General features: G+C 43.8%; 2 protein-coding genes across 3 annotated transcripts; one reads left to right on the top strand and one right to left on the bottom strand.

Annotated features, from left to right (window-relative positions):
- Nucleotides 1-500: 500 nt before the first annotated feature.
- CHMP5 (charged multivesicular body protein 5) lies at nt 501-14,579 on the bottom strand. 2 transcript variants are annotated; one of them, XM_055578811.1, is made up of 9 exons: nt 14,561-14,579; nt 14,355-14,452; nt 13,417-13,521; nt 11,964-12,010; nt 9,442-9,535; nt 9,240-9,311; nt 4,805-4,913; nt 2,335-2,447; nt 501-1,198 (listed from the first exon to the last, which is right to left on the bottom strand). In XM_055578811.1, the coding sequence occupies exons 2-9, from the start codon at nt 14,421-14,423 to the stop codon at nt 1,148-1,150; spliced, it is 660 nt and encodes a 219-aa protein (XP_055434786.1). In that variant the 5' UTR covers nt 14,424-14,452; nt 14,561-14,579; the 3' UTR covers nt 501-1,147. The 2 variants fall into 2 exon arrangements, with proteins under 2 accessions (XP_055434786.1, XP_055434785.1); XM_055578810.1 differs by lacking the exon at nt 14,561-14,579 and having other exon boundaries at nt 14,355-14,550.
- Nucleotides 14,522-27,372, top strand: BAG1 (BAG cochaperone 1). The gene is made up of 8 exons (XM_055578809.1): nt 14,522-14,610; nt 14,993-15,257; nt 17,142-17,270; nt 18,766-18,848; nt 20,363-20,476; nt 23,087-23,194; nt 24,533-24,595; nt 25,122-27,372. The coding sequence occupies exons 2-8, from the start codon at nt 15,113-15,115 to the stop codon at nt 25,209-25,211; spliced, it is 732 nt and encodes a 243-aa protein (XP_055434784.1). The 5' UTR covers nt 14,522-14,610; nt 14,993-15,112; the 3' UTR covers nt 25,212-27,372.

Below are 27,372 nucleotides of genomic sequence, written 5' to 3'. Positions count from 1 at the left end.
AATGGAGTTGCTTTACTAATAATAAAAATAAAGGGCACAATAAACAGTGATGCAGTGGTAAAGAATCCACCTGCCAATGCAGGAGATGCTAGAAACTCGGGTTCAAATCCTGGCTGTGGAAGATCCCCTGGAGGAGGAGGAAATGGCAACCCATTCCAGTATTCTTTGCCTGGAAAATTCCATAGACAGAGGAGCCAGTTAGGCTACAGTTCATGGGGTTGCAAAGAGTCAGACACGACTGAGTACACATGCATAATAAATATGATATGCTTGAATCATTCTGAAACCACCCACCCCAGCACCCCAGCCCCCATGGGAAAACTGTCTTCCACCAAACCAATCCCTGGTGTCAAAAAGGCTAGGGGTCAACCACAGCACCACAATGCTGCCAGTTAAAATTTGATTTCTGTAGTTTTTAAGCTGAATGGACATTAAGATTATATTAAATTTGGTTTCTGTAGTGGAGGTTTCAAGCGGAGGTAGTATTATTAAAATAATATCCTTTTGAAAAATATTTATTGAGTATAAATAAATGTCCTATACATTAAATATCAAGAAATATTCATTACTGATTACAAGTCAGCTGTAATACTGAAGGAACCACAGAATCAAAATATCCACCCATGATACAGTAGTGATAATTCCATTCCAATACTGGACACAGTAATGATTTACTCACAAGACACAAGAAAACTCACCCAGAAAGGCCATCACTTTAACCAACCTATAACACCACAAGAGAAAATGGTTTTGAATCATAATATGGACAGTGCCACCATTCTCATCTTTGCCATCAATTTATCAGGTCAATTTGAGATTGTGGAGATATGCTGTCACAGAACTTAAAAGATTTCCATTTCCTTGGTTTTATTTCAAAATTATTATTAAGGAATTAAGACGGACATATCCAATGATAATTTTAAGTAAGTTAGTCTTTCATAAGAGAAAAGGAATAAAAATTTAGTATAAGGAAAGCCTCCTCCAAGCAATGAGTCTCTTATCGGGAAAAAAAAAAAAGCAAAATAATTAATTTTCCTCCAAGGAAAGGAAAGAAACCTAAATGTGTTATGGCAAACTTGGAAAGATAAATATTCCCCAGTCCCAGAATATGCGTTTATTCTACACGATGTACTTGAATGATGCAAGTCTACGAAGCAGGGATCTGTGGCAATCCAAATTCATCCACCAGGACTCCATCCTGTGAAAAGAAAGAATTGTTCAGTGTCACTGTTCTCCAACTGACTTTAAAAAAATAACTGATTTCAAACATTTAGTGGTCAAAATTCATTTCCAAGTGGTTAATCAATGAAAACAAAAATCCCACTGAGAAGATGAGCACAACCTTTTTTTCAAGAGAGGTAAAGTAGCAAGTGATAAACCAGGAAAAGAAATGCAAGGGATCAAAAGGGATGACTCTGAAGAGTAAGGGAAGAGTGAGAGAGAGAAACTTAAGAGTAAACCTTGAAAGGGGAGAGGGGGCTGTGAGTATCCAGGAGTTAAGGAGTGTCCAGAGTAAAGGCTGTGGAGTGAGCACTTGCCTCCAGATTCCCACTTTCACTCTGGTCCCTAAAGTGAACCAATACCTTTTGTAGCCTCACCAATCCTCAAAGGAGTGGTACCCCAGGACAGGAGTCACTGCCATATCATACTTTACTACAGACTTCTAGGAGTGACTGGGCGTCCCTGGTAGCTCAGACAGAATAGGCCTGCAATGCAGGAGACCCAGCTTTGACCCCTGGATCAGGAAGATCCTCTGGAGAAAGGAATGGCAACCCATTCCAGTATTCTTGCCTGGAGAATCCCATGGACAGAGGAACCTGGTGGGCCATAGTCCATGGGGTCGCAAAGAGTCAAACATGACTGAGCGAGCGACTAAGCGTGCACCCACAGGCAGTGACTATCAATTCAGAAACCATAGCTCAATAGCGCATTTAAATCAGGAATCTGTGATCTTCTAAACATGGAAATAACATACATGCTTCAGGAACCTGTTACCAGGGATTTAAAAAGATGAGCTATGGTAGTGTTAATAAAAACTATTTCAGGAATGCTGAGAAAAAACAACATATGCACCTGGCACCTTGAAGTCAGAGTGGTGTGGATGGCATGGGCAGTAGAAAAAGATTAAGACAACTCTAGGCTCAAGGAGGAACGGGGGGTAAAGTAGGGGAAGACTAACCACAGTCCATTGTAGGAAAACTGGGCTTTAAAGGGTTCCCAAAATAATGACAGAGTCTTTCCTTGTTCTTAATACCTTTTAGATTCCCAGGCTGATGATTAGGCATAAAGTCTTTACCATTTTGCACAGAAAATATGAACAGAAAAAGCTTTCACCTTGTTCTTCGTGTCAGTGGGAACACCTTCTGGAATTGCGGGTGCAGCTGCTGCTTCATCCAAATAAGAACTGTCTTCATCGGCCAGAAGCTCATCGCCCAGTGCATCCAACTCTAAGTTGAAACAGTCAACATTTCAAAAAAATGTAAGCAAAAAAATTGGAGGCTAGGGATGACTTCCCTGGTGGCCCAGTGGTTAAGAAATTCGTCTGCCAATGCAGAGGAGACACGGGTTTGATCCCTGGTCTCAGAACTAAGATTCCACACGCCACAGGGCAACTCAGCCAATGTGCCACAACTACTGAGCCCACGTGACCGGCAGTGAGAAGCCACCACGATGAGGAGCCCGTGCGCCACAACCAGAGTGGCTCCTGTTCACTACAATGAGAAAGCCCGCACTCAGCAATGAAGAGCCAGTGCAGCCAAAAACAATGTCTTTCATTAAAAAAATAAATAAATAATTTAAGAAAAAGAAAATTGGCAGTTAATGTTAAGAAAGTCAGCCAAATTATTTGAAATAAGATGAAAATTTAAAAACAGAGAAGGGATTATTCATTTCTATTTTCAAAATAAAAGATGGCTATTTCAAGGAAACGGGTGGTAAAAGTCCATGAAAAACAAAAATTAAAACAACTATTTCCCACAGTTTATAAGGCCCTAATATTCATGAGAAGACTGTATAGTTATTAGTAGGCCAATTCAAATTAGAAAATCCTGACAATACAAAGGTAAAAAATTCTTTTCCATTTACTGATGAACTTGAAAACAGCCAGTGAGAGAAGGCATGAGATTGTTGTAAAAGGAGTGACCATGACATGAGATCAGGCTTTAAAAGTAAGTCTATGGCAAAGTTGGAAGTGACCAGGGGGAATAGCAATAGCAGGCAGAAACTCATCAGAGGAAGCTCAAGATGAGAAATAAGAAAACAGAAATAAACGGGGTAGGAGGGGAGAAGGGGCAGGGGAGGTTATAATTAAAACAAGAACATGGAGATAAAGTAGTAGTAATGGCACAGGACAATCATCCAACAGAAAACCCAGTTACTCATGCTAGAAACTGACAAACATCTTTGACATCTCCCTCTATCTCTGCTGCTGCTGCTGCTGCTAAGTCACTTCAGTCGTGTCTGACTCTGTGTGACCCCATAGACGGCAGCCCACCAGGCTCCCCCGTCCCTGGGATTCTCCAGGCAAGAACACTGGAGTGGGCTGCCATTTCCTTCTCCAATGCATGAAAGTGAAAAAATAAAGTGAAGTCGCTCAGTCGTGTCCGACTCCTAGCGACCCCATGGACTGCAGCCCACCAGGCCCCTCCATCCATGGGATTTTCCAGGTAAGAGTACTGAAGTGGGTTGCCATTGCCTTCTCCACCCTCTCTCTCTACATCCAATCAATCAATCAATCATTAGGTCCTGTCCATTCAACCTTCTAAAATTTCTTCAGTATGTCCATTTCTCCCTGTCTCTGCTGCCACCGCCTTAGTCTCAGGCACCATTATGTCTTAAATGGACTACAGCAACAGTTTCTAAACAACTCTCCGTGAGGCCGCTTCTTAACAACCCCTTCCACTTTATCTTGCTGCTGCTGCTGCTGCTGCTGTAAGTCGCTTCAGTAGTGTCCGACTCTGTGCGACCCCATAGACGGCAGCCCACCAGGCTCCCCCGTCCCTGGGATTCTCTAGTCAAGAACACTGGAGTGGGTTGCCATTTCCTTCTCCAATACATGAAAGAGAAAAGTGAAAGGGAAGTTGCTCAGCCGTGTCCGACTCTTTGCGACCCCATGGACTGCAGCCTATCAGGCTCCTCTGTCCATGGGATTTTCCAGGCATGAGTACTGGAGTGGGGTGCCATCACCTTCTCCTAACCTCTGCTAATCCTTCGGGTTGTATGCCTGTCCCTGACTCCCAAATAGGTTGGATTCCTCTATGTTCCTATGGTACCCCATACTACTTCTTCCCATCAATCTGTGCTCTTGTAACTCATGCAGTTTCTTACTAGAAACTAGAGGAGAAGGTTCAGGAGTGCAGGGATGGTGTTTGTTTTCCTCAATGCTGAATCCCCAGCATCTAACACAGGGCCTGGCATATAGTAAGTGATGCACACCAAGTATCAGTATCTGCCAACTACTGTTTCTTGATCGGCTTTACTGTTCTGAGGAAGAGGACTCACGCAGGAAAATGAAGAGAAAAAAGTCAAAAGGAAAATGGCAGGGAATGACAGTGCTTGGTTACCAAGCATCAGGTCAGCAAAGGCCTTTGCCCGGATGTTCCTTCAGAGCTCGTCCACCTCAGAGTTGGTGAGGTATGCCGGTGTGATTGGGTGCCGCCCAAGCTCTGTGCCCAGAGCCTATACCATAGACGAACTTTCAGGGAACCCTCATAGAAATTTTCTCTATTGCTTAGGAGAAAAGAACCCTGACAGTTGTTCCTTTCAGATGCTAGGCTACATATACGTTGCTTTTCCTATAACTTACCTGCTTCGAGGTCATCTTCATCTAATTCTGGGGTGCCGTAACTACGACTCAGTGCTTCTTGGATTTCATTTGCATCTTCCATCATATCCTCTAGCTGGTCTTGTAGATCCTACAAAAATATATATGACAGGATTTTTATTCAATTCTTACCATTTTTCTCTAACTACCCCCTGTCTCTATTCTCTCCCCTGAATCTTAGAAACAAGCCATGGACCACATAATCTTCCTCTATTTTTGGTGGTAAAAATGTAAACTTGAAAAATAAAGAACAGAATTACTAACCTTGCATTTGAATTTAAGATGCTTCGTGGAAAATCAAACTGCTATTGCAAGAAGAGATGCCCATCTCTCTCTTTACAGAAAGTTTGCTTGAAACAGGAAATCAAGCAACATTTACACTATCAAAAATCTTCAAGTTAAGAGGAAAGAAGGTAACTGAGACAAGCAAATCATGCTTCTCGAGTCAGCCAAAAACTGACTGCACTGTGGAGGGTAAGGAAGCAGTAGCAGAAACAACTGGAAAGTACAAAAAGTTGTACTGGGCCCACCCTACATGGCGAAACAGAAGTGGATTCAGGATAAGCTGGATATCTGAGACAAAGCTGGTGAAAAAAATTGACTGAGGGCATAAATTATCTGGGAATAATCTGTCTGTACTTAACTAGGAAACTACTAAAGGGCCACAAAGAATGTAAAACCCATTTGAGAAGTGGTCCAGCGTAATAAAGGGCAGTTAGTACAATGGTAAGAAGAGCAGACTGTGGTTAAACATAACCAAGCTAAAGTTTTATTCAATATTCAAAAGTTTTATTTCATATTCAATAAAAAGTAATGTCTCAGGCTTAATTTGCTCATCTATAAAATGAGGTTATTAATAGTCATTCTTCATAGGTAATGATTTATTGTAATAACATATGTCATAATATGTGTCAAACACTCAACACTTAATATTATATATTGTCTGTTAAGGATGTGCAGAACAATATGTTTTTCACATGCTGAAAATTCCACACAGAGGGGAATGGACTCTTGCTGATAATGCAGAGGTTCTAAATCAACACTGCTTATTCTTCAGAATTTCCAGAGCAATGCAAAACATTTTAAAAACTCCTTCTTCACCCCCAAATTAGAGGTTTGTTTTTCCATATAAAGGTTAGAAAATAAAATGGAGGAAAATACTTTTTTAAAAAGAAAATGCTTTCTGTTTCCAAGTACCAAACTACCACATTGCATATACTTTAACAGTCTGCTACACAGAGCAGCACTGGCTGAAACAGTAATTAAGAGGGTGAAAATAACATAACTAATCAAGTTGAACTTATTTTAGACTTTTACATATCAAGATAAGTCACCCAAAATTTCAGAGTGATCTGAAATTTTTTTATATCTAATAGGATCTTACAATCCTATTAGAAAGAATAGGATTTCTCGCAATAGACTCCAGGATAGGCACAGGAAAAAAATCATCACAAAGAATTAGCAGGTTCAATTCTGCAAAAACAAAAGCAATGCAAAACAAATACAAGCACTAAACTGGACCACAGAAATTGGGAAATAAAAAAGAAATAGGAGAACACACATGTAGAGGCGAAGTTTTAAAATGAGCACTGCTGCTGCTGCTGCTAAGTCGCATTAGTCATGTCCGACTCTGTGCGACCCCATAGACGGCAGCCCACCAGGCTCCTCCGTCCCTGGGATTCTCCAGGCAAGAATACTGGAGTGGGTTGCCATTTCCTTCTCCAAAATGAGTACTAGAAAACAATAAAAATGCTTTTCAAGTAAAATATTTTAGGAAAACAAATGGGATTCAAACTATCCAGCCCAGTCAAAGACACACACCCAAACACATCAAAAAAGTTAAGAAAGAACCGGGCTCTCCACCTATTATGCAAGCAAGTCTATTAGGGCAGGGGTCCCCAACCCTCAGGCTACAGACTAGTACTGGTCCATGGCCTGTTAGGAACTGGGCCTCACAGTAGGTGAGCTGTGAGTAAGCGACGTTTCATCTGTATTTTTAGTTGTTCCCCATCACTCACTTTACTGCCTGAGCTCTACCTCCTGTCAGATCAGTGGCAGCAGCATTAGATTCTCATAGGAGCATGAACCCTACTGTGAACCGTGCATGCAAGGGATCTAGGTTGTACGCTCCTTATGAGAATCTAATGCCTGATGATGTGAGGTAGAGCTAAGGTGCTGATGCTAGGGCTGGCGAGTGGCTTCAAATACAGAGTATCATTAGCAGAGAAGTTTGACTGCACAGAGACCATAATAAAGCAATTGCTTGCAGACTCATATCAAAACCCCCAGATGGGACCATCTAAAAGTTGCAGGAAACAAGCTCACGGCTCCCATGGATTCTGCATTATGGTGAGCTGTATAATTATTTCATCATAGATTGCAATGTAATAATAATAGGAATCAAGTGCACAATAAATGTAATGTGCTTGTATCATCCTGAACCCACTGCCCACCCCACAGTCTGTGGAAAAACTGTCTTCCACAAAACCGGTCCCTGGTGCCAAAAAGGTTGGGGACCACTGTATTAGGGGACAGGAGAAGGAAAACCAGGTGGGGAGACAGCCAGACAACCACAAGTGAAAGACGAAGAAACATAGAGAAAACCAGAAATACCAAAATTTCTATTTTGTTCATTAAACAGCACAAATTAAAACACAAGGAATCCTGAAAGTAGAAAATAAAATTCAGTTCATTGTGTTTGATTATCAAATAATATGATACAAATAAGGCAAGCATACTCAGAACATTTTTCTCAGTGAATCTCTGTCACTAAGCCTAAATTCTTGGAAGCAGAAACTGGTAGAGGATTAGAGAGGGTCCCAGCAGTATAAGGAGGGGTGCTGGAAAACAGCAAGATAGGAAGAACACCTTCACTTACTGAAGACTGGAACTATCAGGGAACACTGTGCAGAAGCAGTAAGATGCTGGAGACACAATAAGAACTCAACTAACAAACCAAATGGGGCAAAACCGCTTTATGGCACTGAATAGCCTCTCCTTTATTTGTTCACCAACCATTAAGTAAACCGAAGGCCAGGCACTGTTTGGGGCACTTGGGAATACACTTGGGCATAGTGAACAAAACTGAGTCCCTGCCCTCTTAGAAAAAGACATTCTACTTAGTGTTTAGGGGGAAAGACCACTATCATATATGCAGAAACGCCTTCTCCTCTGACCATCACCACTCCCTCTGCTAATCCTGTCTGCCATCTGGGCTGCTCAACCGACAGAGCTAAGAGATGCTGAGCTCCTAGGGCTCGCCGCCCCAGCTAAAACATGATCTCCAAAAAGTAATGCTAATTTTAGGGACATTATTATTAAAAACCTAAAGAGATGGGGGGAGGTGATTAAGAGGCACAAACTACTATGTATAAAATAAATAAGCTATAAGGATATATTGCACAACACAGGGAACAGTCAATATTTTACAATAACTATAAATGAAATATAACCTTAAAAAAAGAAGATGACTAAGTTCTAGGGATCTAAAGTACAGTATGGTGGCTATATTTAACAATACTTGAAAGTAGCTAGGAAAGTAAACCTTAAATATTCTCATCACAAAAGTAATAGTAATTATGTGAGGTGATCTTACAGTGTAACCATTTCACTATGTATTTCAAATCACCCCACTGTACACCTTCAACTTACACTATATTCTATAGCAAGTGTATCTCAATAAAACTGGGGGTGGGGGTGGGCAGGGAATCTACAGAGAATTACTAGAAAAGGGAACCAATTCTATACCAGGAACCATGCTAAGCACTTTATATATATTGTCAATATATATATTGTCCCAAGTGTTACTTGGGGACAATCCTGGGAGATGAGCAGCAACATCACTACTTTATAATTGAGGCAACAAGACTAAAAATCATTAAATGAGTTAGTAGTAAAAGGAAACTGGGCATTTATTCACTGGGTGTTTATTATGTGCCAGGCATTGTGCATTTAGATACACCAGATCATTTATTTCACCCTCATAATAACTAGAGAATCCTGTGGACAGAGGAGCCTGGTGGGCTGCTGTCCATAGGGGCACATAGAGTCGGACACGACTGAAGTGACTTAGCATGCATGCATACATTGGAGAAGGGAATGGCAACCCACTCCAGTGTTCTTGCCTGGAGAACCCCAGGGATGGAGGAGCCTGGTGGGCTGCCGTCTATGGGGTCGCACAGAGTTGGACATGACTGAAGTGACTTAGCACCAGCAGCAGCAGCATAATAACTGCATGTGGTATTAGGATCCTTAGGTTAACAGTGAGGACCTTTGATGCTTTCCCCAAGTTACTCCATTAGTAAACGGGAGGCCCAAGATTCCATCCCTCTCCTGGGCTCTTCCCATCACATACACATTCATTTGGGTGCTTTGAGAAACCAGTGTACATTCTTACAGAAACCAGCACACATCTCACCTCAATCTGGTCAATTTTCACTTGCTTGTATGCTTTCTTCATTTCCTTTACTCCCAATTTCATAGCATCAACCTAAAAAAAGGAAAGAGAACATACCATTTCTTAGCCATGATGGTTAAACTGTCTTTTAGAAACTACAGGAAAAAGAGCACAGGAGTACAAAAATAAAATGAAACCATGGGAAAAAGTGCTTTGGGAGTACCGTGGTCTTGGTGTCCTTCAATGACTGGATGGTGTAGTTGGCTTGCTCCATATTAAATGACTGTTGGGCGAGATTGTCCCGCTGTTGCTCGTACCTTTTCAGTCAAATGAAAACGGTAATGTGAGGCAGATAGAACTCTTCAGGAAGAAAGTATCTTTAATGCTAGATAAAAGAATCTTCTTAAAGACAACAACAAACCTTAATACACAGAAAAAATGAGAAAAACAATTTAATCCATCTTAAATATCATTTGACGTTCCTCCAATCTTCTTCCTTGGAATGTACTGTAACTATAACACTATTTTCCACTTAACATTATTACTGCTGTTTTCTACATTGCTAAGAATATATATGTTTTAATATATGTTTTTATGTTTTAGATTATTTCCAATGCTAAATTCTCAGAAGTGGAATTCTTAGGGGGAAGGAGCAAGACTATATTTAAGGTTCTTTGTATATACAGTGAAACTTTTTCCAGTAGACTGAACTGCTTGAGGACTGGTATTGTATTTTATTAATCTTGTATCCAGGAATAGGTAATCTATCTAACCTAATATATTGCCTGGCACTCCAACTATTTTTTTTTTAATGAAGTTTCATATCAACTGATAATAATATCTCAAAGACTTACATCACTATAGTCCTTATACAGTATTTAAAAACCATCTAACCATTCAACCAGAAGAAAAACGATCAATGATGCAGGCAAATGGTGGTGGAATATTATCACACCATTAAAAAAAAAATGTTTCCAAAAAATATTTAGAGGGACAAAAATACTTGTGATACAACATTAAGTAAAAAGGATAACTGATATAATACATGCCATTTGTTTTCTTCTAAAAGATTATATGCCCATATGCCATGTATGCACAAGCAGAGAAAGAAATTGTAAGAAATTAACATTTTAAAGGTGGTTATTTCTGGCAATAGGAATCTTGGTGAATTTTCTCTTCTTCTACTCATGTTTATGTACTTGCCAAGTTTCCACAATGAACATGTATTCTTTTATCAAAAAAAAAAAAAAAAAAATAGCTACTTAAAAATTGCAATGCTGGACTTCCCTGGTGGCCCAGTGGATAAGAATCCACCTGCCAATGCAGGGGACTTAGGTTTAAAATCTGATCCGGGAAGATCCCACATGTTGTGAAGCAACTAAGCCCAAGCACCACAAGTTCTGAGCCGTTGCTCTAGAACCTGTGAGCTGAAACTACTGAGTCTTCATGCCTTGAGCCTGTGCTCCACAACAAGAGAAGCCACTGCAGTGAGAAGCCCACGCACTGCACGGAAAAGAAGCCCCCACTCTCCGCAACTAGAGAAAGCCCACACAAAGTAACAAAGACCTTTCTGGTGTTTGTTTTATTATTTTGGTGATTGTTTTATTATTTATTTTTGGTGCAGCCAAAAATAAATGAATTTTATCTTCTTTTATAAAAATTTTTAAATTAAAAATTGCGATGCTACCAATTTAGGAGGTAACAGTTTTACTCCACACTTTTATTGCTCTAGGCATCATAATTTTCTTTTTATAACTGTCTAATCTGAAAGGAGTAAGATGGTATCTGATGTTTTATAATAAGTCATTTTGTAAACAAGAATAGAGATACCAATAATCTTTCTGCTGTTTATCAGCTGATTCCACCTGACCTCTGCACTCCTGCAGAAGGTCTCATCAGCTGGAGAGCCCACAAGGTTAAGAACCAAAGATAATGTTGGGTTTCTGCTCAAACACTGGGACATAGTCACCTAAAACAAATTAAGGACTGCTAAATCTTCTGAAGGGAGGGAACAAATATTTAAGTTTCCCAATTTTACAGGCAAACAAATGAAATTTTAAAAGGCACATTCTAATTACATAAATGGGAGAATCAAACTCTACAGATCTGGGAAGTCTATACAGAAGCCACTAGACATACATAGCTACTTAAATTGTTAAAATTAAATAAAACTGGACCTTGAGTTCCTTAGTCATACTAGCCATGTTTCAAGTGCTCAATAGGCACACATAGCTAACAGCTATTGTACTGACGAGGACAGATAGAAAACATCTCCCATCACAGCAAAAAGTTCTATTTAAACGGACAGTGGTGCAACAGATGTTGCTGAACATGCAACAGATGTTGCTGAACATGCAGGGGGAGAAATTCTAGTTAACTGTATATGTAAATGAAATTTGCAATTAATTGAAGAATGCTTATAAAGTGGTGCATACATGCTAAGTTGCTTCAGCTGTGTCCAACTCTTTGCGACCTTATGTACTGTAGCCTGCCAGGCTCCTCTGTACCTGGGATTCTCCAGACAAGGATACTGCAGCGAGTTGCTGTGCCCTCCTCCAGGGGATCTTCCCAACCCAGGGATTGAACCCCCATCTTTTATGTCTACCTCTCTGGCAGGTGGGTCCTTTACTACCGTGCCACTTGGGAAGCCCTTATAAAATGGTATGAAAATCTAAAGGAATGGAAGACCATTTCCCTTTTGGTTAAACCTGTTAGAGGAAAGAAGATTATACTTATAGAACTTACATCCGCTTTTGCTTTAAAACCCGCAAGGCTTTCTGCTTGACCATATTCTAGGAAGAAAAATAGATTTTAATGAATGGAAGTAGAAAATATACAAATGGTCAAAGAAACCTCCCATATCCTCAAACTCACATACCTACTTCCTCTCATCTTCAAAGCAGTAGACATGTAGCTCCCAGACTGTTTACCCCCCAAGCAGGCTCTAAGCTCCAGCCCACCTCAGTCTTGTCACCCCACACCTCAGTACATTCCCTTTTCTAGGGCATATTATTTCTACTCCAAGAGGGCCAATTTTGTATATTCAGGTGCCTTAGAGAGATTCCAAATTTGGACAGTCTGCTATCCACTCAAACTCACCATGCCCAATCTCTTCAACTTGCTATCATCTTGGAAATGACTAACAATGGCCTCACCAGTCTCTCATTTCTCTAGGCTGAAAACTGTTACACCAACCTTACCTTTCCTCTCTCTGTTGTCTCCTCATGCACTGTCATTGTGTTAGATTTCCAGAACTCACTTTCAAATTGATTCCTCTCATGTCATTCTCATGACTACCACCACGGTTTAGGCTTTCATCTCCTCAAGCCTAGGTGGGCTGTCCTGCCTCTGGTCACTCTTCACTCCATGCCATCCAACTACGATGGCAGAGAAAATCCTTTGATCACTTTGCTTTCTATACTGTTTCATACATCACTTTGTCTCCTCCAATGAAGACGGAAAAGCAGGTATTATTACTTCACAGATGATAATAATACCTAACATTTACTGACTGTTTCTACGTACTAGACATAGTGCTATGAATTACCTTGACATAGGTTGCATGAATTACCTTGTTCAATCTCACACTATAAAGTAGATATTATCCTCATTTTACAGATTGGAAAACTGAGGTTCAGTGATGCTAAGTAACTTGCTCTCACTTAAATGCTTAATAAGTTACAGAGATGGGGTAGGGGGAAAAAAGCATCTCAAATCCATGCACTTACATACACCACTCTATGTTTCTTCCTAACAGAAGAAGAAAGTAAGAAATTAAGTGACTTTATAAAGGTCACAGCTAGTAGGTAGTGATGGTATTAATAGAATACTAGTACTTTTCCCCAACATGCTATTCCTTAACCGTCTATTATAGTTACCTAACCTGACCAGCCAAGCAACTCATTAGTCTGAGCAGGCCCAGCCTGTCCAGATTGCCACCTTCTCAGTAGAATATGCTAATTCCCACATACGTGTTTCTGGGTGTGATCAACATCTCTCCACCAGGTCAAGCCCCAGTTTTCCTCTCATATCCGGCTGCAAACTCTCCTCCCTGAAGGGCACACCATCACACATGTTTTCCCTTTACCAGACTGTGAGCATCTCTTCTATATTTCTCACCAGCCCTTACCACCAGGCCCTACTTCCACATGTACTCAAATCAAGGTGTCACAACTTCTGCAGGAGCTGTCTACCTTACCTTTGCAGGCCCCTCCCTCATCTTCTTGATCTGATCCTTATACTTCACTAGTTCAGCATCCAGCCGAGAAATCTTCTTGTCAATGGATTCTGCTCTGCTGTCCACCTTCAGCGGAAAAACATAAAAGGCAGTAGTAGTTACTGCAATACACTGACATGAAAAGTGGTAGGAGAGGAATGAATATAGAGGAAGAAAGGAAAAACAAGAGCATATGGTGATGGTTGAAAACAGCAATTCCTAATTGTGGGGAGGCAGGATTCTCAGAAATCCTGGGGGGCGGGGTTTAAACCCCCCTAGATTCTAATATTCCAGGGGGCGTATTCAAGTATTTGAGCAGAAAAAGAATTTGAGAATCACTCGACTGAGTCCAAATTTCCCAAGAATTGGAGACTAGGCCAGCAGAGGGCTCAATCAGAAAGTGTGTGAAATGAGTTACTGCCCAATGGACCTCAGCTAGGGCTGTAGAGCTAACGCTATTCACTTGGATAAAAGGTGGTAGCCTAATGACAGGGGCTAGAGTTCTGAATTTTGTGTAACAGATCCAGGATTGGGTTACAGATATACTGAGCTAGGATATCAAGCCGAGATTCCTGACGTCGGAGAAGGATGAGGGACGGAAGTGGAGGGAGGAGTAGGGCTGGATGAGGTGGGAAGGGTGTCTGGGCCTATGGCTGGTCGGGGTGACCAGGTAAGTTAACAGCGAGTGGACGCGGCGCTGAGCACCAGAGGGGGTGGGGCGCAAGTAGGGTTAAGCAATGATGGGTTAGGGGTCCCTGGTTTGTGGCGTCAGCAATGACTTGGGTAACAGGAACGAAAGTGGGGTGGAGAGAGCTAAGGTGTAATGGGCCTGGGAGCCAGGAATCGACGCCGAAGTCGGGGGTGGACGGGTTAAGGGGTGTCAGGGTTCCTGAGCCTAATTAGCAAGTCTAAGTGCCCACCGTGCCAATGCAGTCAGTCAAGCTGGGCGGCGGAGCCTTGGGTTTCGCTTTCCCGAAGAATCGGTTCATCTTGGGCGGCCGCTAAGAAAACCTAAACACTGGAGCAAAACCAGAAACGGAAGCAGAGTCACCTCCCTCTCCGACTTGACTTCCGGCCCCCCATGCGCAAGCGCAATGGGCCTATTGGCGTTTCCCGATCCTTTTACCGGATTTTCAGCCTGATCTTCCGGGGAAGGGGAGCTCCGGGAAGTTGGAGGTGAGGGACCGAGAGTCAGCAGGGGGCGTGGCCCCGGTGGCGGGCGTGGGCGTGGCCCCAGATAAGCCAGGCGGGGCCTCGGCTGAGTGGGTGGGGTAGGGGGCGGCTTCAGAGGAATAGAGCCCGGCTGCAGCGGGGCTGCTCCGAGGGGCGGGGCCGGTAGGCCCGGGAGGGGCGGGGAAGTAGCCGAACTGGGGTGGAGGGCCCCAAGCTAGCTACCATCGCTGGGCTGGCGACAAGCGCGAGTCTGGCGGAGCGCGGGGGCGCGCGAAGACCGCGAGGCGACCGGGAGCGGCTGGGTCCCCGGCGGCGCGCGCCTCGGCCGGGCCGGGAGCCGCGCCAGTCGGTGCCCTCAGCCGAGCGCGGTCCGCCTCCCTCCCAGAAATCAGCCGTCCGGAGCGTGACCAGAGGGCATGCCGGATCCACCAGAGGCGCCGCCGCCTGCGGTCGCAGGCCGCGGGTGAAAAAGAAAGCACAGCCTCGCTCGGCCCGGAGCGAAGAGATGTCCCGGAGCGAAGAGGTGGCCCCGAGTGAAGAGGTGGTCCCGAGCGAAGAGGTGGCCCTGAGCGAAGAGGTGGCCCTGAGCGAAGAAGTGGCCCAGAGCGAGGAAATGGCGGCATCCGGGCTCAGCGTGACCGTCACTCACAGTGAGCGCGGGCTGCCGGGTGGGCTCCGTGCTGGGCCACGAAAGTCCGGCGGGGTCTCTGGGTTTGGTCGCGTGCCCTCCCGAAGTGTGTGCCCTTGTATTTGGAGTCCAGAAGCGTGGGATCTTGTTTGTGTTCGTGGGACCGGCTTTTTCTTTTTTTTTTTTACTGGTCTCCTGTCAGCACACCTTTCCACGTGGCAGGTGTATTTTGTCTCAGGCCATTTGTTAGATCCTTGATGCTTCACGTCGCGGTCCTGGTTGTATGTCTTAGGGTGTGCCTGCACAGTTGTTGTGGGCCTTTGTGCCTGGCTTGTATTTGGCCATGTTGTCTATGACTGCTGTGTATCTGGACACCTCCTTGTGTGCAGGAGTCAAAACTCATGTGTGCTGTTTGAGTGAGGCGTGGGTTCAAGTGTACACTCTGGGCACCCTTGGGGTCTGTCTACTGTTGGAGTTGACACAGGCAAAGACGGTTCTCCAGGGAGCTGAGTCCATAAGGTTTCCTCAGGACCAACTAGGGGAGACCCCAGGGCCTCAAGAATCTGGAGACCAGGATTCTGCAGGTTTGGGTGACCTTGGGATGTCTCCTTTCTAGGCAGCTGCTTTCTTCTATGCGAAATAGAGTTGGTAACACCTGTCCCGCTGACTTCATGGCTGTTGAGTAGGCTTAAGGCTTGGCGTGATGCACTGGACACAGGCTGTGCCCTTGCTGTCCACATATCCAGAAAAGAATTGGCACCTCTGCTCCAAAAAGAAATTTCTGCTGTTTGAGTTTTTTCACTCATTTGTTTATTTATTGGCCACACTGGGTCTTTGTTGCTTTGCTCGGGCTTTTTCTAGTTGCAGCGTGCAGGGGCTACTCTTCTTGAGATGTTGGGGCTTCTTCTCATTGGGGCGGCTCTAGGCATGCGGGCCTCAGTAGTTGCAGCATACAGGCTCAGTAGTTGTGGCACACGGGCTTAGTTGCTCCACGGCATGTGGAATCATCCAGGACCAGGGATTGAACCTGTGTCCCCTGCCTTGCAGGCAGATTTTTATTCACAGCACCACAAGGGAAGTCCCTCATTTATTTTCTGGGCACCAACCATATGTGTCCAGGTGTGCCCAGTGGGAGAGACCTGGAAGAAAAGCAGTTCCTTGCCCATTATAGCAAAGGAGATAGAAACAGTTCCTCGCCCAGTACAACACAGAAGAGAGGACAGTCAGGCTAGAGGAGGCAGATGGCCTGTAAAGAAAAGCACAGAATTTGAAATAGATCTGAAGTTACGTTCTGATTGTAGAGATGGGTCTCACTAGGCAAGTCTTAACTGGACTGATCTCACATTTTGCTTATCTGTGAAATGGGGAATAATAGGTAATACCGGCTTCATGGGTACTTCATGGGGTTGTTCTGAGGATTAATTAAGATTATGCATAAAATAAGCCTGCTGCTGCTGCTGCTAAATCCTTTCAGTCATGTCTGACTCTGTGTGACCCCATAGACAGCAGCTTACCAGGCTCCTCTGTCCCTGAGATTCTCCAGGCAAGAATACTGGAGTGGGTTGCCATTCCTTTCTCCAATGCATACATGCGCGCTAAGTTGCTTCAGTTTTGTCTGACCCTGTGCGACCCTATGGACAGCAGCCCACTAGGCTCCTCCATCCACAAGATTCTCTAGGCAAGAATACTGGAGTGTGTTGCCATTTCCTTCTCCAAAATAAATCTAGTCAGCCCCTTACACATGTTAAATGCTTAAAATGTTAGCTGATATCACTGATATTGTTAGTTCCTGTAACAATTCCCAAGGAAACAGAAATCCTTGAGCAGGTCTTAAAGGCTGGGAAAATGAAGTGTCAGCCTCTGTTTATTGGTTTGTGTTTTCTTCAACACTTTTCTCTCTCCCCAGGCAATGAAAAGCATGATCTTCAAGTTACCCCACAAGAAGGCAATAGTGAGCCAATTGTCCAAGACCTGGCTCAGGTTGTTGAAGAGGCTACAGGGGTTCCGCTGCCTTTTCAGAAACTCATATTTAAGGGTAAGGCTTTCTCTTCCAGCTCTGAGCCTATTTAAAACTATTTAACCTTAAGAGTTGACTCATTTGAAAAGACTCTGATGCTGGGAGGGATTCGGGGCAGGAGGAAAAGGGGACGACAGAGGATGAGATGGCTGGATGGCATCATCGACTTGATGGACGTGATTTTGAGTGAACTCTGGGAGATGGTGATGGACAGGGAGGCCTGGCGTGCTGCGATTCATGGGGTCACAAAGAGTCGGACACGACTGAGTGACTGAACTGAACTGAACTGAACAGTGAGGTTAGGTTTTCAATCTAGGACAGTTCTTATTTGCTTGTTAATTCCATCATTCCTTCAACAAATATTTGTTGAGTACCTACTATGTAGTGGACACTTGCAAACACAGGCACAGGTATTAGAGTTGAAGTCACATGAGGGTGGCAGAAACCTTACCATGTTTGATGAAGCACATGGGCAGTCTTCCCTGGCTAAGTTAGATCCTCTTCCCAGTGTATGTTCTTGTAGCACTCCCTCCACTTTTGCATAGCTTGTATTGAAACTACTATTAAATAATTGTTTCCATAGTTACCAAACATCTGGTTTCTCTGGTACAATACAGACTCCATGAGGGCAGAGATACTTCTGTGTTTTCAGTGCTTGGCCTAGTTCAGACATAGAGAAGGTACTGAACAGACTAGTTTAAAGGACCTGGATGTAGCAGGCCCAGTGGAATATGGTGATTTCTGCCAGGACACACCTACTCCCATCCCCATTCTCTGGTCTTCTCATTCCCATGGGAACCCATTATTTTGTATCTGATGAAGCTAAGTTCATCCCATTTGGTGCCAATCATGAAGAATTTAGTGATGGGAAGCATTTACTTTTATACTTCATATTGTAACTCCTTGTCTTTTCTTTTTAAAAACATTTCATTTTATAATTATAAAGGCAATAGAAATTCATGTTTCTAAATAGAGGAAAACACAAAAAAGAAAATGTTCTCCTGGATAAAACCCCTCATAACAATTCAGTATATTTCTGTCCAGCCTTTGTTTGTTTGCCCTGGCATCCTGAAGTGTGGGTTCTCATTTGTGGCTTTTTTTTTGTTTCTGTAGTGGATAAAATTAGGATCATTTCTTGTGATCTTCTTATAACACTTGGTCATCAACACATATTGTGGCATTGAAGTTTCCTGAAAAATGAGCTTTAGTGCCTACAAAGTCTTCTGTTGTTATGATATATAGTAATCCGTCCCCTATTCCTGAGTTTTTGACTTTCCAGTTTCTCACTGTTATGAATAATAATAATTGTGTAACAGTTATTATTCAGGCACATATCCAGTTATTTGTTAGGATCAATATCTGAAGTGAAGTTATTGAGTCAAGAAACCTTCTAAAAATGTTATACCAACTCATCCTCTTCTCAATAGTGAACACACTATTTCCTATACCCTTGCTGAAATCTATTTTCACTGTTGTATAAGTTACATTTGACATAACTGTCTTCTTTTTTCAGGAAAATCTCTGAAGGAAATGGAGATGCCATTGTCAGCACTTGGAATACAAAATGGTTGCCGGGTTATGTTAATTGGGAAAAAGGTAGATTGCTTTTTCTATCAGAAATACCTCAGAGCCAAATGACTAAAGTGTTATACATGAGTGTCCGTTTAGAAGGCCAAATTGGGGGCTCGGGTTTGGCACTGGTGAAGTAGGGCTTGCCACACAAATGTAGTTGCTATTTGTTTAGTGAAGTTACCAGTTTTATTGTTCTCATATCCTTCAGCTTCTGTTCTTTAGGGTTTTTACCCTGGGAATGAGGAGTGGTTGTATTGCCTCAATTATGTGGGTTTTGTGCTGGTGGTGGAATTTCAGTCTGGATAAAATGGTGTCTGAAGCAGTCGCTACTCACTTGGAGAGGAATTTGCAAGAGCCTGTCAAACCTGTAAATTTTAAAAAGAAATAACTCTACAAATTTCAGGAACCTCTCTTCCTTTAACCATTCTTTTTGCTTAAATCTCCCTTGAGGTTAAACACTCTTTGGCTGGAAAGAAAGGTTCAGACTAGAAGTGAGGGAGAAAAAGAGTCAGTTGGTGACAAAAAGGGTTGAGGACAGTAGACCCTGGGGCCAGCCATGCATTGTGACACAGTGGAGTTGTTGGTCAAATGAAGTTCCCTTACTTTAAGCTGGGTGTGGCTGATTCGAGAGTGGAGAGAGGGCAGAGGTTAGCAAGGTGGAGGCAAGGAAAGTCCAGTGCAGACTTGGAACTGCCAGGAGACTGGCACTCAGGATCTGTCCACCAAGGGAGACAGTGGGAACAATGGGAGACAGTGTAAAAGCAGAAAGCTGCTAGCTACCAGTGAAGTTGAGAGAAGGGGAAATAGTCTAGATTTCTTGCTCAAGGGTCAGGAAGAATGGTGATGGAAAAATGAGCACAACCCAAGGGTTGAGTTGAAGAAACTCTAGGACCCTCAGCTGGAGTTGTCCTGGGGTGTGAGAAGCCAAATCCCATTCAGGTCTCAGCTTTACCTCTTCAGGCTGTGTGACCTTAGGTTACTTTACAGTTACCTCAATTTCATCATTGGATTGTGGTAAGGCTTAAATAATAATACAGGTAGAGTGCTTAGGATGATGCCTGGCATAGAGGGGATGCTCAATGAAAGTATGCATCATCACATGGTCATATTGAATGAGAGAGCTCAGGAATTCCATTAAGGAAAGGATAAAATTCCGCCTGTCTCACCTTTCTGGACTCCTCACATGCTAGGCGTTCACTATAATTAGTTAACACTCCAGGCTTCAGTCTGGAGTCAGTTGGTGGTCAGCCCCAGGCTAAGGTCAGATCTGGCTCATGGATCAGCTTTGTTCTCTGAACCCAAGCCGTCGGGCTATCTCACCAGAACATGTACCTGGTACCTTCTCTCTATCTTGTCTAGTGTCTTTGTAGATAGAAAACCTTAGTGTATAACCCTCCAGCTTGCTTTCCAAGAAGCAGCAAGTTTAAGATGATGTTTTCCTAGGGGAGTAGTTTGACTGCTTGTGGTCAGACTTTTTTATCTGACAGAAGCTACTATTTTTGGTGATTATTGACTTCCTTTTATTCTTAACATTTTAGAACAGTCCGGAGGAAGAAGCTGAACTAAAGAAGCTGAAAGATTTGGAGAAATCTGTGGAGAAGATAGCTGACCAGCTGGAAGAACTGAATAAAGACCTTGCTGGAATCCAGCAGGTAACTCTCCTGGTAGACTTGACTTTCTGCCTTCTCTAAGAATTCTCTAGAGACACAAATGTGTGGTTATGAGGGCAAACTTTGTTTTCAGCCCCCGCTGGGTTCAGACCCTGACTCTTCCCATTCTGTAACTGGGCAAGTTTACCTTTGTCTCAAGTTCTGTAAAAAAGGGAGTGATGATGGTAACTCCTTCTTGGGCTGTTGTGAGGATTCAATTACATAGTTTAAGGTTGACACATTCTAAGTGCTTTGTAAGCACATCATTGTTATTTACAAACCCCAGCCAGCATCCATTTGTGTTCCTGTGAGAATACCTGTCATGCTAGGATCATGTGTTGTCTTAAATAGAATAAATAGTTTCTCTCAGTCTAGTCAGTTATAATGTATTTGGCAAGGCAAAGAACACTGATTCATAGAATGTCCAAGTTGAGCATGATATTGGCGAGGGGTCATCCTATTCAATTCCTTGTAGTACTAGAGGTGGAGGACCGAAACCAAATTAGAATTAGTTATGGCCTCAAACCACGTATTTATTTTTGATCTCTTCATTTTATAACACTAATGGATGTATGATTGTGTTTTAATTACTAAAGTACTGCATACTGATTGTACACAATTTTTAAGAAGATGTGTGGGCACCAATATGAAAAATAATAATTACCTTTAAGACCCCCAACTCAAAGATAACCATTACTAAAACCTGGAATCTGTTTTTTTATCTTAAAAAATCGATATAATGTTAGGTATACATTGTAAATAGTTCTTTCTTTGGTTTAAGGAATTGAACACTTTCCCATGTCATTAAAAATGATCATACTTAATATACCTGAAACTTACACAGTATTGTAAATCAACTATACTTCAATAAAGAAAAATGTCTTGATTGGAAAAAAAAAAAGATCATCCTTTTCAAATCTCGTATAATATTGCATCACATGAGTGTATCATGGTTTACCTAACCAGTTCTTTATTATTTATCACCTAATGTTATTTAACATTATGCATAATGCTTCTTTGAATGTCCTTGGGCTTAAATCTTTTTTGGCCATTTCTCATTTTTTGGTAGAGTAAATTCTTTCAGTTGGAATCGGTAGCTTATTTTATTACTTGTTGTGAAATCTGCATCTGTAGCTTTTGACTTTGATAAAAACATCCTCAGAGATCCCTGCTGTCCATCTGCTGTCACCAGCTAACTGATCATTAGGCCAAATAACGTGAATAAACAGATAATTTAATAAAAACAATTAAGTAAGTGCTGCCATTTGTTAGTAATATGTCTGTGTCAGGACTCGTATTAAAGGTCTTGTATTTCCCTTTATCCTCATGGTAACCCTCTGGGATGTGTGTGTCATGGTCTCCATTTTATTTTTTTATTTTTTTTTTTTTTCTTTTTGCCTTTGTTTATTTGGCTGCTTGTTTATTTGGGTCTTAGTTGCCTATGCAGGATCCTCATTATATCATGTGGGGTCTTATCACTGGGGCGCATGGACTCTCTAATTGGAGTGCAAAGGCTCAGTAGTTACAGCACATGGGCTTTGTTGCCCAGCGGCATGTGGGATCTTAGTTCCTTGACCAGGAATTGAATCCTCGTCCCCTGCATTGCAAGGCGGATTCTTTTTTATATATATATACATTTTTACTTATTTATTTATTTTTGTCTGTGCTGGGTCTTCGTTGCTGTGTGGGCTTTTCCCTTGTTGGGTGAGTGGAGGCGGCTCTCTAGTTGCAGTACTCGGGCTTCTCATTGCAATGGCTTCTCTTGTTGCAGAGCACAGACTCTAGGGAGCGCAGGCTTCAGTAGTGTGGCACGTGGGCTCAGTAGTTGTGGTTCCCGAGCTCTGGAGCACAGTCTCAATAGTTGTGGCATGTGGGCTTCATTGCTCCCTGGCATGTGGGATCTTCTGGGATCAGGGATCAAACCTGTGTCTCCTGCATTGGCAGATGGATTCTTTACCACTGAGCCAGTAGGGAAGCCCAAGGTGGATTCTTTTTTTTTTCCTCCCCAAGGCAGATTCTTAACCATTGGACTGCCAGGGAAGTCTTCCATTGTATTATTTTATTTATTTAATTTGGCCAACCTGCTCAGCATGTGGGATCTTATTCCCCAATGGGAAATGGAACCCGTGCCCCCTGCACAGAAGCACAGAATCTTAACTACTGGACTGCCAAGGAAATGCCTTGATCTCCATTTAAAAAATGAGGACAGCAAGGCACAGATAGGTTAAGGAACTTTCTTAAGCTCACTAGCCAGTACACAGCAGTCAGAATTGAAGCCCAGGCCTATCAAACTCTAAACTCTGTGCTTTTAATATCTGCCTCTTATGTGCAGGTATTCACTGGTGACTGGGGGCTTCAGCAGAGCCAGGCCTCTGGAGGCATTTGTGGCCCCAGTAGGACACGTGAGATAGAGGGGCCTGCAGCCTATTATAGTGCTTGAGGAGGCCCAGGGCTGGCTTTTCTGTTTTTCCAGGAGGTGGAGTTGTGGGCCTGTGATTTGGCCCAGCCTATTGGGGAACGTGGACTCAGGGTGTGGCTGCTTCATCAGTGCCTGGCTTGGAGTTTTTGTCAGCCTCAAAGAAACACTTGGAATAATGCATCATTCCTCCACAGGGTTTTCTGGCCAAGGATTTGCAAGCTGAAGCTCTCTGCAAACTCGATAGGAGAGTAAAAGCCACAATTGAGCAGTTTATGAAGATCTTGGAGGAGATTGACACACTAGTAAGTAAATACTCAGCTGAGAAGGACTAGTTTTCTTTGATGGCTTTTCGGTAAGTTTCACTTTCTCGGTATCACACTCATTGCCTGAGGGTACTGGGCACATATTGAGCAGTGTACCAGACACTGCTAGGTCTTTGGTGAATATGCAGAAAGATAAGACAGTTCCTGACTTCCCCTATCTCACTGATAGGGGAAGTCACTGATAGGCTTTTGTCATTTTTATTGATGTGTACTGGTGGCATCTAAGGGGGCTTCCCAGGCAGCGCAGAGGTAAAGAATCTGCCTGCCAATGCAGGAGACAAGTTTTCTATTCCTGGGTTGGGAAGATACCCTGGAATAGGAAATGCCAAGCCATGCCAATATTCTTACCTGGAAAATCCCATGGACTGAGGAGCCTGGGGTTGCACACACAGAGTCGGGCATGACTGAGCACACACATACAGTAGTAGCATCTAATCCTCACAAAGCAGGGACCTAAGTGATCCATGGTCTCACGGTCAGAGACATACAGGGTGTCACTTTCCTGACACTCTTGTGTCTGGCATTCCACTGGGCCCATTACCTGTACAGAAGGCAGTCAGACCCAGCTCTTGGGAGGCTGTTAGGAATCACTGATGCCATGTTCCCTTTGAGAGATAATATCTCTCCCCTGATACCTCATTCTTAGGGTGAACTATTCTGCTTGGGATTCTTGAGGGGAGGTGGTATGCTGCTGCTGCTGCTACTAAGTCACTTCAGTCGTGTCCGACTCTGTGTGATCCCACAGACGGCAGCCACCAGGCTCCCCCGTCCCTGGGATTCTCCAGGCAAGAACGCTGGAGTGGGTTGCCATTTCCTTCTCCAATGCATGAAAGTGAAAAGTGAAAGTGAAGTCGCTCAGTCGTGTCCGACTCTTAGCGACCCCATGGACTGCAGCCTACCAGGCTCCTCCATCCATGGGATTTTCCAGGCAAAGTACTGGAGTGGCGTGCCATTGCCTCCTCCGGGGAGGTGGTATAGGGGGTGGTAAAGAAGGTCAGAAAGGCACTGTGCTTTTCATGTCACAGTGAGCTTGTGGCCCAGCCAGGACACAGTATCCGTGCACAGAAAACGATGAAAGGACAAAGCCCATGCTATATAGGTCTATGGTCCAGACCTCGAGAGCTAAGGAGTGCTTATGGAGTGAGAGCCATGGGAGGGGATGTGTAGGTCAGAGATCCAGGGAAGTGACTCCTGAAAATGCCTGTCATCCACATTGGTGACCTGTGGCCAGCTTGGTGTAATATGGGTGTTTCTGACGTGTTCCTATGTTATTTTCACTTACTCGGATTATTTATATGTCAACTTATTCTTCCATAGATTCTGCCAGAAAATTTCAAAGACAGTAGAATGAAAAGGAAGGGTTTGGTGAAAAGGATTCAGGTGAGTTGTGTGGTAGGGCATCACAAAGTGTCATGCATCAGTGCATGTATCTCTTCAAAGTAGGGTAGAGTACATGTGTGGTGGGGGCTGTCTTCAGCTGTTACTTCTCAGTATGAACCCAGAACGCAAGGTCTCCTTTCATGTCCCATTAATTGAATTTGGATTAAACTGATCGGGAAAGAAGTTTGCTGGGGAGCAGACAGGGCTGACATGTTAGCAGTTCTAGGAGGTGCCATTCCTGTGGACAGGGCCCCCATTCCTGTGGACAGGGCCCCCTGAAATCATGCCGTTTCAGTGGCAGGGCTTCCTCTCCTCAGCGCTCTTTGGAGGTTGTTAACTGAGAGCACTGTCACTTCCCTGTTCTGAGTCTGGGGCCTGGACTATCTCCATCCCCACACACCCATTTAGCCTGAGTCAGTCACCCAGGGGTTCCCCAGAGTGGCTTGGCAAAGAACCTCTTGTGGCTAAGGTTGGTATGGGTTGGCTGGCCTCCAGTGGCCCTCACTACTCTGCATTTATCTTCTAGGCCTTCCTAGCCGAGTGTGACACAGTGGAGCAGAACATCTGCCAGGAGACAGAGCGACTGCAGTCCACAAACTTGGCCCTCGCTGACTGAGGTGAGGCAGAGAAGGCCGTGCTGCCCTGAAGAACAGCCCCACCAGCCCTGCCATCTCTGGAACAGAAGTTACCTGCCTTCCCCAGGGCTGCTGGGGACAATTGGCCCATTGCCTTTTCCTTCTCTTACAACCCGCTCTCAATGAACAAGTGTCGTCCATACAATCTTTAGCCTCCTGTCAGCTTCTCGTTCTGTCTCTGTGGATCTATGCTGTCCAGCAGCCCACCTTGTCTGGAGAGTGCCCCCATGACCAAGTCTTCCCAGCTGCTTGGACCTTTGGGTGCTTTCTTTGGGCTGGTGAGAGCTCTTATGTATCCTGAGGTAGTTCTGAGTTTATCGGCCATTTTGGTCTTCAGATCCAAGAGGCCTTTTTGTTCTTATGATCCCATAAACCTGTCTGTGTAAACCAGAATCACCAGGAGCCTGTGTCTGGTGAGGAAAGTCAGGAATGGGTCAGAACAGGTAGCCCGAGTGTCTCTCATGTGACCTGATTCTGAAACAGCTGGCTGGTTGTGGGTTCATGACCTTGTCCTCAGCTCCCAGTGACCCTGATCAGCCATAGGTCATGAGATCTCTGGTTCATTCCTGGAGTGGGGCCTGGGGTTGATATATGGACTGCTTTGCTCCCAAGCAAATCTCTAGAAGGTTAGAACCCAGAGTTGACTAAGTCTCTGCTTGCAACCAGGTCCGAACCCTGGCTTACGAGGGGCAGTGAGGGGGCCAGAGTGAATTCAGCAGGCAGGTAGCGAGGGCAACCATAAACCTCTCAGGAGTTCCTTCAAAGGCATTGTTAGGAGCCATCCCCTTCTGAGATCTACATTTTCTTCAAGTTACTTTGAGGTTGTTTCTGTCTGTTTTGTGGTCCTTTCCCCCTTCATTTGTTATTTAAAAAATAAAGCAGTTTATATACACATCAGCAAGCAGAAGAGTGTTAAAACTTTTTTTTTTTATTTTAACTTGCCATACAGCATGTGGGATCTTAGTTCCTGACCAGGAATCTAAGCCATGCTCCTGCATGGAGTTGTAACCACTGGTCCACCAGGGAAATCCCAGAAGAGTGTTTAAACCTTTTTTTGTTGATGAAGTATGAGAAACAGAAGCCTTCTGAGGTTCTAGTCTAGAAGTTAGAGGTGGTCTGTGTACTTCAGTGGCCTCTTAAATGGGTCAACTGATGTTACCCCCATTTTTTTCACACAGTGCCCAGGGGAAAAACTCCTAAAGGCCACTCTGAGGCCAGTCTTAATCTGGCAGAGAGGGAGTCGGTGAAACCCCAGGAATTTAGGGCTGTGTGGGTGGGGCCTAGGAAAAAGTGGTGGCAAGTGGATGAGGCTCAGGGGGTCCCATTGGCCCACCCCCAACTTTAACCAGAGTCATTCAGTATTTACCTGTTTATATGTAGTAGCTGTGTGGTCTTGGGCCACAGCAAGTTCCTATGTGCCAGATACCATTCTGAGTTCTTCAGATGCGTTAGTCATTTAATCCTCACACAGTCCAGGAGGTAGACAGATACTCTGTTTTAGAGATGAGCTTAGATGATTTGCTCAGGATCATAGAGTAAGTGACAAAGCCAGGACACAAACTAGGCGGCTCGACTCCAAGCCAGTGTTCCTAATCTCTACTGATTTTTGTCCCAGCTGACATGGGGTTGCTCACACCTTCTCATTTTCTCTTCTCTTTCTATTTATCTCCTGTGTTGGTCTGTGTACATCCTCTCTGGCCCTCTCCATTCATTCTCCGTAGAGCAGCTGAGTGATCATGATCATGATCTCATCATGTCAGTCCTGGGCCTAAAAATTTCAGTGACCCCCCATTCTCTTAGGATAAAGGCCAAGGTCCTTGCCCTTTTCATCTTGCTCCGCTCTCCTGTTTACTCTGTGCCATCAGCCACTCTGGGCCAGTTCAGGTCCTCAGGTGCTCTGAGCCCTCTCACCCTGGGGTCTTCGCACACGTTCTTCTGCTTGGACATTTCCCCACCATCCTTCCCCTACCCCTGCCTCCATCCGAGGCAACTGCTGTTCACCCTTCAGAATGTAAATCTCTCTTCCATAGAGAAACCTCACCTACTGATGTTCCTGATAGTCAGTCTGAGAATGTCAAGCCCCCAGGTGATGTCCTCTCACAGCTTGTGACTATTTTTATGATAAACAGCATTTATCATGGT

The sequence above is a fragment of the Bubalus kerabau genome, chromosome 4 (assembly GCF_029407905.1).
Source record: "Bubalus kerabau isolate K-KA32 ecotype Philippines breed swamp buffalo chromosome 4, PCC_UOA_SB_1v2, whole genome shotgun sequence".
NCBI classification, from domain to species: Eukaryota; Metazoa; Chordata; class Mammalia; order Artiodactyla; family Bovidae; genus Bubalus; species Bubalus kerabau.
The sequence above is the reverse complement of the archived record's forward strand: the minus strand, read 5'-3'. Positions and strand labels throughout refer to the sequence as shown.